The 15,441-nt window shown below is 46.8% G+C and overlaps 1 protein-coding gene across 3 annotated transcripts in view; it reads left to right on the top strand.

The window, feature by feature from the left end:
- mvb12ba (multivesicular body subunit 12Ba) overlaps positions 1 to 15,441 on the top strand; it is a 43,976-nt gene that overhangs the window by 13,505 nt on the left and 15,030 nt on the right. For all 3 annotated transcript variants that reach the window (XM_031802427.1, XM_031802425.1, XM_020458505.2), the window contains exons 3-6: positions 5,077 to 5,184; positions 9,730 to 9,826; positions 10,298 to 10,427; positions 10,714 to 10,857. In XM_031802427.1, coding sequence (XP_031658287.1) covers positions 5,077 to 5,184; positions 9,730 to 9,826; positions 10,298 to 10,427; positions 10,714 to 10,857 — 479 coding nt within the window. The remainder of the gene's footprint in view (positions 1 to 5,076; positions 5,185 to 9,729; positions 9,827 to 10,297; positions 10,428 to 10,713; positions 10,858 to 15,441) is intronic.

Here is a 15,441-nt window from a genome sequence, read left to right on the forward strand (position 1 = left end):
GAACTCAGCAAAGCTCAAACCAAACATCGGACTAGCGTAAGCTGGAGGGCATCTATCGCATGCCTTCCTTTACCAACAACAACGATATCTCCTCCCTGGGTATGGAGAAATTTATAAGAAAATTGATTTTAGATTTCAGTGCAGCCTTTGATATTATTGACTATAACCTGTTGGAGAGAAAAAAACCGTATGACTTTTCAACCTCTGCCATATCGTGGATTCCGAGCTATTGATCCAATAGAACTGTTATTTTTTTGTAATGGAAGCTTCTCTAATGTCAAACATGTAACGTGTGGTGTACCGCAGGGCAGCTCTCTAGGCCCTCTGTGTGTCCATGTCTTCTGATGATTCAACCACATACGCATCAGCAACCACAGCTAATGAAATCACTGAAATCCTTAACAAAGAGTAGTCTGTTTTGGAATGGTTGGCCAGTAATAAACTGGTCCTGAATGTCTCTAAAACTAAGAGCATTGTAATTGGTACAAATCATTCCTTAAGTGCTAGACCTCAGCTGAATTTGGTAATGAATGGTGTGGCTGTGGAACAAGTTGAGACTAAATTACTTGGTGTTGCCTTAGATTGTAAACTATCATGGTCAAAACATATAGATTCAATGGTTGTAAAGATGGGGAGAAGTCTGTCTGTAATAAAGAGATACTCTGCTTTTTGACACCACACTCCAAAAAGCGAGTCCTGCAGGCTCTAGTTATATCTTATCTTAATTATTGTCCCGTCGTGTGGTCTAGTGCTGCAAGGAAAGACCGACATTAGTTAAGCTGCAGCTGGCCCTGAACAGAGTGGCACGTTTTGCTCTTCATTGTAATCAGAGGGCTGATATAAATACTATGCATGCCAGTCTCTCTTGGCTAAGAGTTGCATCACTTATCTTTTATAAGAAACATTAATGTGTTAAATCTCTAATTGTTTGCATAGTCAACTTACACACAGCTCTGACACACACACTTACCTCACCAGACATGCCACCAGGGGTCTTTTCACCGTCCCCAAATCCAGAACAAATTCAAGGAAGCGTACAGTATTATATAGAGACATTATTGCATGGAACTCTGTTCCATCTCATATTGCTCAAATGAACAGAAAACATGTTTGTTTTTGTTTTTTAAACAGATAATGCAACACCTCGCAGCACAACGCCTCTCCCCTATTTGACCCAGATAGATTGTGTGTATACATTAATATGTAGGCTACGTGTGCCTTTTAATTATTTATTTTTTAGTTCTGTTCTTGTCTATTAATTATCTGCATTCAGTAATTCTTTGTGTTGGACCCCGGGATGAGTAGCTGCTGCTTTTGCAACCAGTAATGGGGATCCTGGTAAAATACAAAATATGGAAATTAAATTCAGCATTCTGCACTTCTGTAACTATTGACAAGTTAGTTTCTGTTCTGAATACACATCGTTAAACATTCCTTTATACTCTCCTAGTGCTCTCCAGCCTCGTTCCCCGAGTGCTCTCCAGCCTCGTTCCCCGAGTGTAGTCATTGACTCAGGCTTGTCATTGATGGTCACGCTCTCCTTCTCACCATCTCAAAGGAAAGGCACCCGCTGACTCATTGCCACGGAGAAGAGACTAATTTCTGTGTGCGGGCAGATGGCGCAAAGCCACGACCCGATGTCACGAAAGTCTGGGAGTGGCGCATGGATCCGAATATCCCCCAAGATTCTAACAGCTTGTGATTGGCTGTTGGCCATCGTTACCAGCTGCCACAGTGAACCCTTCCCTAGTAACAGTTCTTCTCAGCCTGGTCCTCTGCTGCTTGAGTTTTCCATTCTTGGGAGGCCCCAAGATGTGAATTTCTCACACAGATTCAACCACAAATACCGTGGAGGTTTTCCAATGCCTCGCAATATAAAAAGCAGACATTGAATGTTCCTTTTGAGTATGGTGTATGGTGAGTATTAATTACTTTTTGAGTATTAATTACACTTTGGATACAGGTGTCCTTCCTAACTCAGTTGATGGAGAGGAAGGAAACTTCCCCATGAGGCCAATGGGGACTTTAAAACAGTAACAGAGTTTAATGGCTGTGATAGGAGACAACGGAGGATGGATCAACAACATTGTAGTTACTCCACAATACCAACCTAATTGACAGAGTGAAAAGAAGGAAGCCTGTACAGAATAAAAATATTCTGAAATATGCATCCTATTTGCAACAAGGCACTAAAGTAATACTGCAAAAAATGTGTCAAAGCAATGGTTGTCTAGCGATGATCAACAATCAATTCGACAGAGCTTGAAGAATTTTTTTAAATAATGGCAAATGTTGCACAATCCAGGTGTGTAAAGCTGTTAGACTTGCCCAGAAAGACTCACAGCTGTAATCGCCGCCAAAGTTGCTTCTACAAAGTATTGACTCAGGGGTGTGAATACTTATGTATATTAGATTTTTTTTAAATAAATAAATGTAATACAAATTTGTTAACATTCTTGTTAGTGAGCATTTCTTCTTTGCCAAGATAATCGATCCTGGTGTGGCATATCAAGAAGCTGATTAAACAGCATGATCATTACACAGGTGCGCCTTGTGCTGGGGGCTCTAAAATGTGCAGTTTGGTCACACTGCTACAGATGTCTCAAGTTGAGGGCGCATGCAATTGGCATGCTGGCTGATGACGTCAACCAGAGCTGTTGCCAGATAATTTAATGTAAATTTAACCACCAACATCGTTTTAGAAAATTTGGCAGTACATCCAGCCGGCCTCCCAACCACAGACCACGTGTGTATGCCTTCGTGTGGGTGAGCGGTTTGCTGATGTCAACGTTGTGAACAGAGTCCCCCGTGGTGGTGGGGTAATGTTATTGGCAGGCATAAGCTACGGACACTGAAAACAATTGCAATTTATCACTGGCAATTTGAATGCACAGAAATACCATGCCGTGATCCTGAGGCCGTTGTGAGACCTTCAGTTTGTGATCAACAGATGCATAGCTGTATTTCCAGTCATGTGAAATCCATAGATTAGGCATTAATTCCTTTCAATTGACTGATTTCCTCATATGAACTGTAACTCCAGTATAATCTTTGAAATTGTTGTTTTGCTTTTGTTCAGCATATTTGAAGATACAAAAAAAAAAAAATGCATACTAATTCACAAAGTAAGTATCTTAAAATGCAAATACTTAAGCTAAATATGCTGGTCTAGTGCCTAATGGTAAACAGTAGGCCTAGAAATTCCTGTCATGTGACAGGATATACAGTAGATATTGAGCGGCACTGAGAAAGGTGGAGAAGAGCACACTTTGAATTAAATGAGTTATCCTGAAAATATTCCTCGGTTGTTAGTTCTGATCCATCCTTAGAATATTGTGATTGTTGTTTTGGCCTACCGGCCCTCCACACCTGGGCAGAGATCTAACAAAACTCCTAGTCTTGTTAGCTGGCATTTGCGCTTTTAGTGTGGACTCTTCACCTAGATAGTCCAGTCGTTGACTTGTTTATTGATTTTTTTTTCAACTTCCTTCCGCCGAACTTTTTTGAAAGCAGCTGGATGAATTTGCGTACAGCTAGTCTATTGCTATCCAATCATAGGTCTGTACGTCTCCTGTCTTCAATGGGATTGGCACAGTCTCTACTTCACTCGTAATGTTTGCGGCTACAGCTCTGCAAACACCACACTCTGACACACTAGTGAATTTGTTCAGGGTTGGATTTTTACCTCTGAATGCCAACAATTTTATCTGATTATATTATCAGGACTGCAGGAATGTGTTATTCCTGTATTGGTGCGTTTGCCCCCATCAAATGTACTTTTTAGCAGCACAGGCTATCTGTTCAAGGGCACACACACACACACACACACACCATACTTGTTCAGCATGTTCCTTCAGGCGTGCTCATTCAAAACTGCTCAATGACCCTTCCATGACCCCTGAACAGAGGCTACATATACAGCACAACAGAGGGCTGGCTTAGCATATCAACCCCCCCCCCCCCCCCCCCAATATACACAGACACACAGGGTGGCGTCCCTCCAGACTAGTGCCCAGTCCGTGTCAGGGTGGCGTGACCTCACTTCTCTTTGTCACGAGTACCCCTCGTCCTTAATCTTACACTGGATCTCTCCCATGGGCCCTCAACAGGATGTGGTGGGCACTGACCCTGGAAAAGAGGCTGAGAAAAGATGTCTTGTACGTTTCCTAAACCACCAACTTCAAACCCCAGGCACTTTCTCTCTTTCTCCTTCCATGTATGGTCCTTGCCAGTTGGTTAGTAGTACTCGGTCCATTAACTGGCTCGCTCCATCAAAACTCATTTTTGGAAAAGCAGTCCCCCACCACCACCACCAATGTTTTTTATCTCTCTGTGGTAGAGAAAATATCATTGTAGAGGCTTCGCTGACCTCTGGTCTGACAGGGAATCTACATTTCTCACTGATAGCCAAGTATAGACACTTCCCTCTGAACTCAATTATACATCATTGGGGTGGCAGTGGCTTCCAAACCAGCCTTGGTGGACCACAGAATTCCTGTTGCCACGGAGAAACCCAAGAATGTGTTGCTTTTGCGTGAGGGTCGCTTATCCTGCAGGTCGCTTATCCTGCAGGTCGCTTATCCTGCAGGTCGCTTATCCTGCAGGTCGCTTATCCTGCAGGTCGCTTATCCTGCAGTTTTTTTTTTCTTCTTCTCTCAAGTTAACAGGCACTGCTGGATTGGCTGGATACAGAAGACCTACTTTCATGAGCAGTGGTGTAACAGCCCAATATCCCACAGGTTCAAATATCCTCGGAGTTACTGAGAGGTGGATCCCTCAATTCCCGTTTGCTTAATCCAATTTTTTTGACATGAGTTTAATGTCGATGTTTAGTATTTGTGTTCACGTCTTTTCAAGTGTTGTGTTTTGACAATAAGTGTCTTTTTCAGTCTGGAACTTAAGGAAGAAAACTGCTATTGTCTGTCTCCAAGCTTGACCCGACCTCGTGTCAATCAGCCAGTAAAATCCTTTTATTTGCCAGCGTCAACAGATTCATCACAATCTTCCCTCAATGGTGATAGGTCCACACTGACTAGCGACGCCCCTCTAAATGTCTGTCCCTCTCCCAACCAACAGGTCTCCCAAACAACAGATGGTCTTGACGCTGACTTGTGGAAAGACGGCCTGTTCAAATCCAAGGTGACACGCTACCTCTGTTTCACCAGGGTCTTCTCTAAAGAAAACGTAAGTGATGAAAGTCTACGTACATTAATGATACCACACTGACACTAATGCCCACTGTGATGAAAAATCTGTGTTCCTGAATGGTTTGTCTATACTAAATCAAATCACAATTTATTGGTCACATACACATATTTAGCAGATGTTATTACGGGTGTAGCGAAATGCTTGTGTACCTAGCTCCAACAGTGCAGTAGAATCTAAAAATACACTACAGTACACACATCTAAATGTAAAATAATGGAATTAAGAAGTATATAAATGTCAGGAAGAGCAATGTCAGAGTGGCATTGACTAAAATACAGTAGAATAGAATACAGTATAACATATGAGATGAGTAAAGCAGTAAGTAACCAATATTAAATTGACTAGTGTTCTATTATTTAAGTGACCAGAGACTCCATGTCTATGTCTATGGGGCAGCAGCCTCTAAGGTGCAGGGTTGAGTAACCGGGTGGAAGCTGAATAGTGATGGCTGTTTAACAGTCTGATGGCCTTGAGGTAGAAGCTGTTTTTCAGTCTCTCGGTCCCTGCTTTGATGAACCTGTACTGACCTCACCTTCTGGATGATAGCGGGGTGAACAGGCAGTGGCTCGGGGTGGTTGATGTCCTTGATGATCTTTATGGCCTTCCTGTGACATCAGATGCTGTAGGTGTCCTGGAGGGCAGGTAGTTTGCCCCCGGTGATGCGTTGGACAGACCGTGCCACCCTCTGGACAGCCCTGATGTTCAAATAATTACTGTAGGGAGGAGGAACCTGTTTCTCAACACAACAATACAATAAGCCACTCTAATCAGAAACTCAAACAGCATGCATGACTCCCTCTCTGTGATGGGGAAAGAGACCAAAATATCTCATCTGAAGCACCTTGTTTTCTGCCAGCTTTTTTGTACCATAATTTATGTTACCTGACAAACATATTCTGCAAGAGTCACCAGTTTCTCCGCTTAGGCTAATTAGCCCCCCAAAATTAATTTGATTTATGTAACGCTTTACCAGGTGCTATAACATATGTCAAGCACCTTTTATCCAAAGCGACTTAACCATGTGTGCGTACATTTTTCATACGGGTGGCCCCGGGTATCGAAACCACAACCCTGGCATTGCAAGTGTCCTGCTCTACCAACTGATCCATACAGGACCACTATGGTTGGAAACTTGCCAAATATTAATTAGAGTAACAAAGGCTAAATCTACCCTGGTGGATCATGGAACTGTGATACAGATTACCTTATTTAGCCATAGAGCCTGTTGGTAGAGAACTGTGATACCAATTACCTTATTTAGGCGTAGAGCTTGTTGGTAGAGAACTGTGATACCGATGACCTTATTTAGGCGTAGAGCCTGTTGGTAGAGAACTGTGATACCGATGACCTTATTTAGGCGTAGAGCCTGTGGGTAGAGAACTGACATACCGATTACCTTATTTGCGCGTAGAGCCTGTGGGTAGAGAAAGGAGAACCGTTTGACCAACTCCATGGAGAACATTGGACAGCGGTCCTTGGGCGTAGTTGACAGGCGTTCTCACAAAGGCTTTCCCAAACAAACATCTCCGAGTTACAAAAGATTTTCTCCTTCGCCGCAGGGATGTTATTCTGGAATGATTCCAGTGTTCCATTTGACTCTTTGACCTTGCTCTGGATTGTTTAAAAAACAGGGTCTGTAGCACCGTTATCAAATCAGGAATTCCCTACTCATACTGATGTTCTTTTTCTTATACTTAGTATGATACTTTTTGAGATGATGGCTGCTTTGTGAGGTCTGTTTTTTAAGTAAGTCCAGTTTGAACAATTCCTGTACGAACTTGATCTGTAGAGTTGCTGTGAAAAGCACAGGTCTGTAACATACAACTTGGTCCGATCACTTGATGGGGCCAGTTGATACACATCCTGGAAGGTAGAAACCAATACACTGATGATATTCATTCTTGACAGAAACACAATTGAAGTCTGAAATAAATAGCCACATAGCAAACAATTACCCCCCCCCACACACACACACACACACAACCCCCTCCCATGTCTGTCCATCAAGCCCAGACTAACTTCCGTTTAGTTTCCTGCCAGTTTGAGGTGTGATCAGATGTGACCGTGCCATCAACAGAAGCTATTTTGTCTGCCAATCAATACGGCCCGCAGCGTAATTGTCTGTGACAAAAACAGATACTGTGAAATTAGTCCGCAAAGTGTGCAACGGAACCACAGGCGTTAGTGATTTATAACCCTCTGTGGAGGTAGGGAGACGTCTTCTCTGTCAGGGAAGAATCCCCCCCCTCCTCACCACACTGCTAACACTTCTTGCACATACACAAACATTCTACTGCCACTGTCAAGGCTTTGGAATGAACTGTTGACTGATCATTAGCTAACGTGGATGTGGTTTCTATGGCTCTCTCTCTCTCCCGCTGTCTGTCTCTCTCTCCCGCTGTCTGTCTCTCTCTCCCGCTGTCTGTCTCTCTCTCTCGCTGTCTCTCTCTCGCTGTCTCTCTCTCGCTGTCTCTCTCGCTGCCTGTCTCTCTCTCTCGCTGCCTGTCTCTCTCTCTCGCTGCCTGTCTCTCTCTCTCGCTGCCTGTCTCTCTCGCTGCCTCTCTCTCTCGCTGCCTGTCTCTCTCTCTCGCTGCCTGTCTCTCTCTCTCGCTGCCTGTCTCTCTCTCTCGCTGCCTGTCTCTCTCTCTCGCTGCCTGTCTCTCTCTCTCGCTGCCTGTCTCTCTCTCTCGCTGCCTGTCTCTCTCTCTCGCTGCCTGTCTCTCTCTCTCGCTGCCTGTCTCTCTCTCTCGCTGCCTGTCTCTCTCTCTCGCTGCCTGTCTCTCTCTCTCGCTGCCTGTCTCTCTCTCTCGCTGCCTGTCTCTCTCTCTCGCTGCCTGTCTCTCTCTCTCGCTGCCTGTCTCTCTCTCTCGCTGCCTGTCTCTCTCTCTCGCTGCCTGTCTCTCTCTCTCGCTGCCTGTCTCTCTCTCTCGCTGCCTGTCTCTCTCTCTCGCTGCCTGTCTCTCTCTCTCGCTGCCTGTCTCTCTCTCTCGCTGCTGTCTCTCTCTCTCGCTGCCTGTCTCTCTCTCTCGCTGCCTGTCTCTCTCTCTCTCGCTGTCTTCTCTCTCTCTCTCTCTCGCTGTCTGTCTCCTCTCGCTCTCCTGCTCTCTCTCTCTCTCTCTCGCTGCCTGTCTCTCTCTCTCTCTCTCTCTCGCTGCCTGTCTCTCTCTCTCTCTCTCTCTCTCGCTGTCTCTCTCTCTCTCTCTCTCGCTGTCTCTCTCGCTGTCTCTCTCTCTCTCTCTCGCTGTCTCTGTCTGTCTGTCTCTCTCTCTCGCTGTCTGTCTCTCTCTCTCTCGCTGTCTGTCTCTCTCTCTCTCTCGCTGCCTGTCTCTCTCTCTCTCTCGCTGCCTGTCTCTCTCTCTCTCTCGCTGTCTGTCTCTCTCTCTCGCTGTCTGTCTCTCTCTCTCTCTCTCGCTGTCTGTCTCTCTCTCTCTCTCTCGCTGTCTGTCTCTCTCTCTCTCTCGCTGCCTGTCTCTCTCTCTCTCTCGCTGCCTGTCTCTCTCTCTCTCGCTGCCTGTCTGTCTCTCTCTCTCGCTGCCTGTCTGTCTCTCTCTCTCGCTGCCTGTCTGTCTCTCTCTCTCGCTGCCTGTCTCTCTCTCTCTCTCGCTGTCTCTCTCGCTGTCTCTCTCTCTCTCTCTCTCGCTGTCTCTCTCTCTCTCTCTCGCTGTCTCTGTCTGTCTGTCTCTCTCTCTCTCGCTGTCTGTCTCTCTCTCTCTCGCTGTCTGTCTCTCTCTCTCTCTCGCTGCCTGTCTCTCTCTCTCTCTCGCTGCCTGTCTCTCTCTCTCTCTCGCTGCCTGTCTCTCTCTCTCTCTCGCTGCCTGTCTCTCTCTCTCTCTCGCTGCCTGTCTCTCTCTCTCTCTCGCTGCCTGTCTCTCTCTCTCTCGCTGCCTGTCTCTCTCTCTCTCGCTGCCTGTCTCTCTCTCTCTCGCTGCCTGTCTCTCTCTCTCTCGCTGCCTGTCTCTCTCTCTCTCGCTGCCTGTCTCTCTCTCGCTGTCTGTCTGTCTCTCTCGCTGTCTGTCTGTCTCTCTCGCTGTCTGTCTGTCTCTCTCGCTGTCTGTCTGTCTCTCTCGCTGTCTGTCTGTCTCTCTCGCTGTCTGTCTGTCTCTCTCGCTGTCTGTCTGTCTCTCTCTCTCTCTCGCTGTCTGTCTCTCGCTGTCTGTCTCTCTCTCTCTCTCTCTCTCTCTCTCGCTGTCTGTCTCTCTCTCTCTCTGTCTGTCTGTCTCTCTCTCTCTCGCTGTCTGTCTCTCTCTCTCTCGCTGTCTCTCTCTCTCTCGCTGCCTGTCTCTCTCTCTCTCTCGCTGTCTGTCTCTCTCTCTCGCTGTCTGTCTGTCTGTCTCTCTCTCGCTGTCTGTCTGTCTGTCTCTCTCGCTGTCTGTCTCTGTCTCTCTCTCTCGCTGTCTGTCTCTGTCTCTCTCTCTCGCTGTCTGTCTCTCTCTCTCTCTCTCTCGCTTGTCTGTCTCTCTCTCTCTCTCTCGCTTGTCTGTCTCTCTCTCTCGCTGTCCGTCTCTCTCGCTGTCTCTGCAGAGTCATTTAGGTAATGTGCTGGTGGACATGAAGCTTATCGACATCAAGGACACTCTGCCTGTGGGTTTTATTCCCATCCAGGAGACTGTGGACACACGTAAGCACTGATCTTCTCCTCTCATATCCTACAGCTCTCCTTCTTTACCTCCCGGGTCTATTTTAAGCTTCTCTGACTAATCATCAAGGTAGTCAGTGCTACATAACAGCATGTGATTTTATTTAAAATTTCCCTACAAATGTGAAAAGCAAATCATATGTTTTTGTGAGTCAGACTTTGTGGACTCTGGGAGAGAGGATACTAGTTTTGATTATTTATAGATCGTAACATGATCAGAGACCTTTTACAGTGCACTGACTCTCTTTTCTCTTCATGTCTCTCTTTCTTTCTTCTCTCCTCTCTCTCCTCTTTTCTTTCCATGTCTCTTTCTTTCTCCTCTCCTCTCTCTCTCTCTCTCTGCTTTCTCTTTCTTCTCTCCTCTTTATTTTCTCTTTGTCTGTCACCCTCCTGCTTCCTCTTTGTCTGGCTGTCTGTCTCTTTTTTTTTTGTCTGTCTGCTGGCCACACACAGAGGAGCAGGCCTTCCGGAAGAGGAGGCTGTGTATCAAGTTCATCCCGCGGGACTCCACAGAGGCAGCCATCTGTGACATCAGAATCCTGGGCAGGTCCAAGCAGGCCCCACCGCAGTACACTTTCATAGGGTTAGCAGCTGTGATGTTATTAACATGCCCTGCTTTTTTAGATATCGTAGAGCCAGATGATGTAGAGCTAGGGTTTTTCTGAGTAAGCCAGCCACCAGGAAATGGGGTTTAGTTTACTTATAAAATGGGAGGGAAATTGGGGTTTCACACAATTTTGAGTTCCTTCAACAGGTTATGAATTGAGGTGAACAGGCGTCAGAATGTTGTACTTCTAGTCTGTCTACGTGGTGTGGCTGTATGCAGGAAATGGATGATGATGCTAAAAGAGGCTGTGGTTGTGTTCCAGAGAGCTCAACAACATGGGGATCTGGTATCGCATGGGTAAGGTCCCGCGTGCCCAGGAATCTTCGCCAACTCCAACCACCAATAACATCCAGAACATCAACTCGACGGCCAACACCACACCAACCCCAGCAGCCCCTCTGCCTAAGTATGCTACGTTTTCCATATCGTCTCATTTTATTTATTTTATTTTACCTTTTTATTTAACTAGGCAAGTCGGTTAAGAACCAATTCTTATTTTCAATGACGGCCTAGGAACAGTGGGTTAACTGCCTTGTTCAGGGGCAGAACGACAGATTTTGACCTTGTTAGCTCTGGGATTTGAACTTGCAACCTTTTCAGTTACTAGTTCAACGCTCTAACCACTAGGCTACCTGTCGCCTCATTCAGGACCTCTTGCGTGTGTGTGGTGTGTTCCACTTCCCATAATTCAGAGTGGTTTCTATTTCAAGTCTGCAGCCAAGTAAGTTAACAGAACAGGCACGTTGTGTTGAAACTGAGTTTACTCAAGAGAATGGGGAAAATGAACTGCCTATAGCCTGCGGCTAAAGAGTAAGACAAAGAGAAACTGTGTCTAAAGCTTCTGCAAGAGAAGGAGAGGAAAACTAGTCAGCAGCTAGAATAGTGAGTTTTCTTCACATCTGAAGTGTACATGTATCTTCTCCCGACTGCCACCAGGACCCGTCTTGGTGTGGTTTTCTCCCGACTGCCACCAGGACCCGTCTTGGTGGTTTTCTCCCGACTGCCACCAGGACCCGTCTTGGTGTGGTTTTCTCCCGACTGCCACCGGGACCCGTCTTGGTGTGGTTTTCTCCCGACTGCCACCGGGACCCGTCTTGGTGTGGTTTTCTCCCGACTGCCACCGGGACCCGTCTTGGTGGTTTCCTCCCGACTGCCACCGGGACCCGTCTTGGTGTGGTTTTCTCCCGACTGCCACCGGGACCCGTCTTGGTGTGGTTTTCTCCCGACTGCCACCGGGACCCGTCTTGGTGTGGTTTTCTCCCGACTGCCACCGGGACCCGTCTTGGTGTGGTTTTCTCCCGACTGCCACCGGGACCCGTCTTGGTGTGGTTTTCTCCCGACTGCCACCGGACCCGTCTTGGTGTGGTTTTCTCCCGACTGCCACCGGGACCCGTCTTGGTGTGGTTTTCTCCCGACTGCCACCGGGACCCGTCTTGGTGTGGTTTTCTCCCGACTGCCACCGGGACCCGTCTGGTGTGGTTTTCTCCCGACTGCCACCGGACCCGTCTTGGTGTGGTTTTCTCCCGACTGCCACCGGACCCGTCTTGGTGTGGTTTTCTCCCGACTGCCACCGGGACCCGTCTTGGTGTGGTTTTCTCTAACAATGGTTAACCACTGGAGTTGCGCTCCTATCTGAGGGTGGTAGTTGTTTTGAGATTTAAATTCTGTACTACTAGGTCATGCTATATAAATGGACGTTCTGCTATATCCCCCAGAGGAAAAAGCATTACACCATGATCCCACTGTCCGTGCTATCTGGGATCCTTGGGATGACCCTAACCTTAACCACAGGAACGCATAGAGACCATTGGGATTCCTCTCACACGGTTGCTCTCAGACAATGCTGCACTGCACTAGCAGCGCTTCCCCAGCCAGGCTAGCATGTAACTCCACTGGACTAGCAGCACTACCCCAGCCAGGCTAGCGTGTAACCCCACTGGACTAGCAGCGCATCCCCAGCCAGGCTAGCGTGTAAGCCCACTGGACTAGCAACGCCAGGCTAGCGTGTAAGCCCACTGGACTAGCAACGCCAGGCTAGCGTGTGAGCCCACTGGACTAGCAACGCCAGGCTAGCGTGTGAGCCCACTGGACTAGCAACGCCAGGCTAGCGTGTGAGCCCACTGGACTAGCAACGCCAGGCTAGCGTGTGAGCCCACTGGACTAGCAGCGCTACCCCAGTCAGGCTAGCGTATAACTCCACTGGACTAGCAGCGCCAGGCTAGCGTGTAACTCCACTGCACTAGCAGCGCCACCCCAGCCAGGCTAGCGTGTAACCCCACTGGACTAGCAGCACCACCCCAGCCAGGCTAGCGTGTAACTCCACTGGACTAGCAGTGCCACCCCAGCCAGGCTAGCGTGTAACTGGGGGCTGGATTCAGGATCGTTAGGATCGTTATCCTAAGCGTTGGTAGCATTTATAGTTGCTAGCATTTATAAACGCGGTAGCCAGAACCCTGAATGCTTATTGCTTGCAAGACATAAGACAATATATCATGGGTATGTTGCAAAACTACTTGTTTACTGTTCTAATTATGTTGGTAACCAGTTTATAATAGCAATAAGGCACCTCGGGTTTGTTGTTTTTTGGAACCAATCATTTTGTTCTGAACCAGTTCGAACTCCTTTGTTCTTTTTTTAAACCTTTGAAATCTTAAAAAAACTAAACATTTAGCTCTACATTAAATTGGGGGAGAATTTTTTTTTCCTAGTCCCCGCCAAAAACGCAACAAACCGCCTATACAAATCACTCTCTGTCGATCAGAATTTTTTTCGCGGCATCTGCCTGCCTGCTGAACATCTTTGCCAGTGAGTGTGCGCGCGGTCTAAGGCATTGCATCGCAGTGCTTGAGACGTCGCTACAGACCCAGGTTCGATCCTAGGCTGTGTTACAACCGGCCATGAACAGCAGTCCTATAGGGCGGTGCACAATTGGCCCAGCGTCGTCCGGGTTAGGGGAGGGTTTGGCCAGGTCTGCTTTACTTGGCTCATCATGCTCTAGCGACTCCTTGTGGCGGGCCGGGTGCCTGCAGGCTGACTCCGGTCGTCAGTTGAACGGTGTTTCCACTGACAGATTGGTGCAGCTGGCTTCCGGGTTTAGCGAGGGGGTGTTAAGAAGCGTAACTTTGCGGGTCATGTTTCAGAGGACGCATGACTTAACCTTCACCTCTCCCGAGCATGTTGGGGAGTTGCAGAGATGAGATGATCGTAATCACGAAATTGGTTAAAAATTACACATAATAATTATGAATAAGAAATACCTTATTTACATAACCCCTTGCTCTGAGACTTGTAATTGAGCTCAGGTGCATGTTTCCATTGATCAACCTTGATGTTTCTACAACTTGATTGGAGTTCACCTGTGGTAAATTCAATTGATTGGACATGATTTGAAAAGGCACATACCTGTCTATATAAGGTCCCACAGTTGACAGTGCATGTAAGAGCAAAAATCAAACTATGAGGTCAAAGAAATTGTCCAGAAATTGTCCATAGAGCTCCGAGACGACAGGATTGTGTCGAGGCACAGATCTGGGGAAGGGAATAAAATGTTTTTTGCAGCATTGAGGGTCCCCAAGAAAAGTGGCCTCCATCATTCTTAAATGGAAGAAGATTGGAACCACCAAGGCTCTTCCTAGAGCTTGCCACCCAGTCAAACTGAGGGAGACTGTCCTTGGTCAGGGAGGTGACCAAGAACCCGATGGTCACTGACAGTGCTTTAGAGTTCCTCTATGGAGATGGTTGTCCTTCTGGAAGGTTAGCCCATCTCTGCAGCACTCCACCAATCAGGCCTTTATGGTAGAGTGGCCAGACGGAAGCCACTCTTCAGTAAAGGGCAATTGACAGCCTGCTTGGAGTTTTCCAAAAGGCACCTAAAGGACTCTCAGACCATGAGAAACAAGATTCTCTGTTCTGATGAAACCAAGATTTAACTATTTGGCCTGAATGCCAAGCGTCACGTCTGAAGGAAAGCTGGCACCATCCCTACAGTGAAGCATGGTGATGGCAGCATCATGCTGTGGGGATGTTTTTCAGCGGCAGGGACTGGGAGGCTAGTCGGGATCGAGGCAAAGATTAACGGAGCAAAGTACAGAGAGCTCCATGATGAAAACCTGCTCCAGAGTACTCAGGACCTCAGACTGGGGCAAAGGTTCATCTTCCAACAGGACAATGACCCTAAGCACACAGCCAAGACAGCGCAGGAGTGGCTTCAGGACAAGTCTCTGAATGTCCTTGAGTGACCCAGCCAGAGCCCAAACTTGAACCCGATCGAACATCTCTGCAGTGACGCTCCCCATCCCATAAAGCTTGTAGTATCATTTCCAAGATGGCTCTAGGCTGTAATTGCTGCCAAAGGTGATTCAAGTACTGAGTAAAGGGTCTGAATACTTACGCTATTGTGATTATATATTGTGTGTAGATTGAGGGGGGGGGGGGCAATTTAATCCATTTTAGAATAAGGCTGTAACGTAACAAAATGTGTAAAGTCAAGGGGTCTGAGAACTTCCTGAATGTACTGTATGTGTATCTGAAATGTCAGATGTTAACATAATGTATAATATTAAAAACAAAAACAGTGTTAAGTGAGAATTAGGCTGTAGTGGGGGGGAAAGTGGTGGAGATACATAAGGCAAAAAATGTAACTACTGTAAACAGTACCTAGATTTTAATTTAGTTCAATGACCACCAAGCTACTGCAAAATGTAGTTGAATCACTAGTTGACCCCAACACTGGCTCCAACATACTTACAAAGTGGTAGCGAAGGTTAAAACATCTTTTCTTTTTCTTTTCTGTGTGCCTGACAATATTACTTAAATTCGCTCCAAAAGACTGGATTGTTACGATGCATAATTGTTTCATTTCCCTTGTCTCCCCACAATGTTCTCTTCTGTAATTTACTAAAGCATTTCATCACACCACAGTCAGAACCTTGGCAGAGAAACAAGAGGAGTGGCATCTTGTTCCCCACAATGATGATAAATTGGATTCCAA

This window comes from Oncorhynchus kisutch, linkage group LG23, assembly GCF_002021735.2.
Source record: "Oncorhynchus kisutch isolate 150728-3 linkage group LG23, Okis_V2, whole genome shotgun sequence".
NCBI lineage: Eukaryota > Metazoa > Chordata > Actinopteri > Salmoniformes > Salmonidae > Oncorhynchus > Oncorhynchus kisutch.